The sequence below is a fragment of the Lepisosteus platostomus genome, chromosome 19 (genome assembly GCF_059453375.1).
Source record: "Lepisosteus platostomus isolate fLepPlt1 chromosome 19, fLepPlt1.hap1, whole genome shotgun sequence".
Lineage (NCBI taxonomy): Eukaryota > Metazoa > Chordata > Actinopteri > Semionotiformes > Lepisosteidae > Lepisosteus > Lepisosteus platostomus.
Genome location: NC_142629.1, coordinates 14,189,046 through 14,194,044, shown reverse-complemented (window position 1 = coordinate 14,194,044; position 4,999 = coordinate 14,189,046). Strand labels below are relative to the sequence as shown.

At 43.5% G+C, this 4,999-nt stretch overlaps 1 protein-coding gene across 1 annotated transcript; it reads right to left on the bottom strand.

Annotated features, from left to right (window-relative positions):
• Positions 1 to 2,045: 2,045 nt before the first annotated feature.
• Positions 2,046 to 4,745, bottom strand: nog2 (noggin 2). The gene has a single exon (XM_088612714.1). It carries the CDS (start codon positions 3,352 to 3,354, stop codon positions 2,722 to 2,724), a length of 633 nt encoding a protein of 210 aa, XP_088468840.1. The 5' UTR covers positions 3,355 to 4,745; the 3' UTR covers positions 2,046 to 2,721.
• Positions 4,746 to 4,999: the final 254 nt, after the last annotated feature.

The following is a 4,999-nucleotide window of genomic DNA, read 5'->3' as shown; positions in this document are numbered from 1 at the left end:
AGCAGTCTAGTCATAAACGCTGTTTTTTTTTCGCTCTGTGCATTACAACACTAAGACTGGGAGCAGGCAGCAACACAACACGTTATTAGTGAAGATATACATTTGTATATTTTTGTATATGTACACAAAAGCACAATACTGATATATGCTCTGTGGTCAATAACGTGTACAAGGTAAATACCCCTCAAACCTGCTATAACTATACTTAGATTTAGGGACAGGCTATAATCTCTTCTGAACTCTGTGACCTTGTACGCATGGGTACCAAAGCAATTGAGCAAATGACAGAATGAAGCTGACTAAAATACGCAACATTTTAAATCGAGCCACTGGTTATGAACGATGGATGTTCGTATCACTCTCTTCCTGGCACTTCAACGGTTAAACAAAAAGATCAGCTTGGGCATAACTGTGAAGCACACCGGTGCGAAAGACAAACCCAGATGGGCACGTTGTCGACGAACTTTCCTCCGGCAGTCGAAGAGTCAAAGGTCTCTTGAAATAATAATAATAATAATAATAATAATAATAATAATAATAATAATAATAATAAAAACTTCGTGTTCCTCGAAATGCATCAAGACGCTCCGAAAAGCCGGGGTATTGAATTAAACGCGAAGTGGCCCGGGCGCATGACGATGTGTCCTTGGGTTAAATACCGCTCCAGCAGCGTGTTGTCTTTCACACAGCGCCGGGAGTTATACGCCGGGCTGAACTTGAAAGGGTTACTGTTATTCCCCAAGTACTTCATTCTGTACAGTCGAGAGGGGGCGGCTAAGCGGCGCCTGGGAGTCAGAGCGAAGCTTCCAAAAACCCTGAGACATCACCAGGCAAGACAGACTGCGAGCAAAGCGCCCCCCTCCTCTACTGGCAAAATGCCTTTTCCTTAAAAAAAAAATCCCTCCAGCTTTTCTGTCATAAAAACCACACAGCAAGTGACTAAGCTAATCACGATCACAGACTTGTGAAACAAAATCACTAAAACATGCGTTTAGGAGAAATGTCGCCAAAATGCACGCTTCTCTCGGTGTTCCCGACTGTAATACCATCGAACCTTGCAAATATAAACATTTTAAAAAGACACAATTAAAATTACCGCTGGAATTGGAGCTAATAGCGTACACGCCGTTTCCATTTCAAAACAGACCGATCCCATACTTAGTTTTAATTACACTTCTGAAGGTCGCTTCTCTAATAACTTACAGGCTCCTTATCCACTTTCCAAATTAATTTAGCCTGATGACGTCGCACACCAGTTAACCATTTTTGATTGTTTATTCCAATCCTGTACGGCTGTCAGGGAAACTTTTGCATTATAACGCAGAATTGGAGTCGCTCTGTGAAAGCGCCCGGGAAGGTCAGCGACTTTCTTGGCTCAGAAAGCTCTGACTAGTCCAGTATTTAACACCGCGTTGAAATTCACCGAGTCATATTTTACGGGTTACACCGTTGCGTCCCAGAAATGTAGGTAACGCCTGACAGGGACGGGTTAACACGGCGTGCCCCCAAGTTTCTACACAATTTCACGAGGAATAGGAGCATCCAAGGCTCAGATGCTTTCTGAACGTTTCTTGAGGATTTGAAGTGGGGGCAGTTGTAGCTCAACCAGCCTGGTTAAAGGACAGCCTCCCAGTCGTAGGACGGACCCCCCGTTCAGAGTGAGGAGTTAACCAAGGTGGAGCAGGGATGAGAGAGACGAAAAGCGAAAAAAAAAGAGGTGTTTGCGTGAGATATAAATAGCTAACGTCGGTAAGGATCGTGATTTAGGGCAGCTGAAAGAAATTGGCTTGTTTGTCGTTAATCCTTCCCGAGCTTCATTTAAGAAGTACATTTAATTACAGCTCTGTCAAAGGTGTTTTTGTGCTTCTCCTGCGCATAGACCGGCGGATCATTCAGACATAATTGCGCCTGTTGTACAAACATATACTGTACCATATACGTGTATATTGCTTTCCACCATTTGTGTTTTTGAAGGAAACCCTTTCTCTTACCAGCTCACTTGAGTACCCCTCAGCACGCAGGTTCAATCAACTAGCGTCACAGAATTAACATTTAAAAGATAGACTTTATTGCTAAAAACGTGTAACCATTATATTTACACTGATATGTTTTCTTTTTTAGAAATATTCAAGTAGACATCTCCCATAATTACTGGTATACTCTATTTTTTCTTTATTTTCTATACTCACAATCGTTAAAATAATAAATAAATTGTACAGATTTGTTTTAACTTTTTTTCTACAATACTATATGTATTCCAAAGCTGAGTTCACTCCATTATATTTTTATCCTCAACTTCTTTTAATTATTAATATTAATATTATACAAAAAAAATCTAGGCAGCATCTTGCAGTGAAGGTTCAGTCAGCATTATTGTTCTGTTGAAAAAAAAAGTAACTTCTTGGAGAAGCTTATTAATTCCGTCTTCAATTTGTCATAAAAAATAAAAAAAGCTCTTCCGTTTGAAGTGCTTAGGTTCCCCCAACAAATATGGGCTCAAATAAAATATGGTCCTGTTCATTAAAAAAAATAGCTGCATTTTTAAATTTTTTTAAATATGTACAATGTTGGTATATTTTAATTAAAATGCTATATATAAAAATAGATTTCGCTATAGTGCCCTTCAAAATAACACAATAGCCCATCTCTGTTCTGAAAGTTTACAGTGCAATAGAAACCGTATATTTCCAGTCTTCTCCCGCTCCCCAGTTTCAGGGAAACTCAGCATGAACACTTGCATTCCGAGATGACTGGGTACTGTACAGGTATCCACGTACAATACTTCTGTTTTAAAAATCCCTGGCAATACCACCTGAGGAACGTCTTGGTGATTGACTTGACTGGCTTGCAAAACATCCCTTCTGGGAAGGAGCACGACCGCTCGCTGAAACAGTTACCTTCCTTGATATAGCGCGGCCAGAACCTCACACCCAGGTCCTTCCAGGTGTATACCACCGGGCAGTGGGTGTACGTCCACAGCCACTGCAAGAATTTCCTGCGCGCCTTTTTGCCTATTTTCACCCGCCTCCCGTAGGGGGTTTCGGAAAGGTCCAGCTTTTTGATATCGTTGGGCATGGGTCCAGGGACCCTGAGCTGCGCGTCTTGCACGGACAGGTTCATCAGCACGGGAGCGCCGATGGACATGAAGTTGGGGTCAAAGTTACTCCCCAGTTTTTTCCTCAGAGTCCTCTCGGCGAGGTCCTGCTCGCGGGGGTCGTACTCCGGGTCCGGGTGCTCGATGAGGTCGGGGACAGGGAGGGTGTCACTGGGAGAGGGTCGGAGCCGGAGGAAATGCTGCGAGGCTCCTAGGTGGATGGACATCAACACGACGAGAAGCCCCTGTGAAAATCCCATGTTTCTCTTTCGGTATTATTTATTTATACAGTTATTTTTACAGATACTGTGCACTTGGAAACGAGGAGCCCGGGGGTTTCATAAATAGGCGAAGTTAAAGTCCGGGCAAGATGATACTTTTAATAGACTCCGTCGGGTTTGAATGACATGGAGCAGTGGTCTTTTATTTAGGGACCACTGGACGTACAACGCGCTTCCAACTTTATTCCTACTCCGTTCCAAGCCTTCTGACAGAGGAGTTTTGCAGAGCAATTAGACTTCAAACAATACTGAAGGGGGGGTGGGGGGGGGTAGTTTCTTTCTCCTCACCCCCTCTCGCTCCCTCTCTCTTTTTACTTTTTCTCAAAAATTCACATAGGGTTTGTGATGGTCGTCATGGTTACACTTGGACTCAAAGCCACGACAAATTGTCTAGACTAGATGACAGCGGCTGGCGTGAGAGTGTTGCTTGGAATGAAACGTTCTTCTATAGATCCGTGTTTCCCAGAAAGACGGGGAAAAAAAAAACAGATCGAGCACAAAAGGACGAAAACCACAAAACGTCTTTTAAAAAGTATACACCGTTCGCAATATCACACTGTCCCGAGGATGTTGCGCGTTTTTCTACCTTATTCCTTTTCAGCAACGAATTTGAAGGAGTTCAGTTTGGGGACTTCAAAACGCACACCCACAATCCGCAATTTAAATTAATATATATATAGCTGTTTTGCAGCCTCTGGTTTTGTGACGATTTTGCAATCAAACTGAAATATTCCAGAAGTCTTCTTCTTCGCAGGATCCAGGGAATTATATTCGAATATGTCCCCTCTTATCCTCCGCAAACTTTCCCATTAAATCGTCAGTACACTGTAACTGTGGATCTGAATCCCATTCTTGATCCACGCTGTACAAGTCGGTCCACGCCAAAATGCAAGCTGCTCCTCTTCTTCCAAAGAGTACATTCCACGAAGAGGCAGAGAAGTGAAATGCCTCTTTCACGGAGAAAACACGTTGAAAACTCGTAACTGCTAAGGTCTGACCACCGCTGTTGAGTCTTCCACTAGTTTCACAAACTCAGCTGCACGCAATCCATTTTACGCGTATAATACTTTTCACTTTTCTTCAAGCAGACACTCTTTCTCCTCCTCTGTGACATTGATCTCTTCTTTAGTTCTTTTGCTAATTAACAGAAACTAAAAGCCGTGCCACCGGTGCATGGTCAGGCTGCAGACCGAGTAGAGGAGACTCTGGGTCGGTGAGAATTGGTGCCAGTTCCCGGGGAACTCTCATCCCCTTGATAGCTGGTACAGTAGCTTCAGTTACAGGGGGATCCGAGACTGGCTTTGCAGATTTCTTTGCCTGTGCACACTGTGTGAGAGTGTGTCTCTGTTGCGAGCAGAGCTAAATCCCAAATTAAATATCCCCCTCCGATGGTACAAAGTGTCAGCGGGTACTGCCCACTCCTGTCACTTTCACTGTGATTGACAGCCCCCCCCACCCCCCCTCCCCCGTCAAAAGAACAACCTCTCCCAGTGATTCCACCGGGTCCTAAAGACCCCCCGAGCAAAAACTGCTAGTACCGCTAGAAAAGTTTAATGCCTATAGCATTCCTATAGCTTTATGCAACTGTATCATAGAAATCTCAGAAGACTGAATAATCCCATTG

Coding starts and splice junctions, on each gene's coding strand:
- nog2 (XM_088612714.1), bottom strand. CDS start 3,354: ATGGGATTTTCACAGGGGCTTCTCGTCGTGTTGATGTCCATCCACCTA.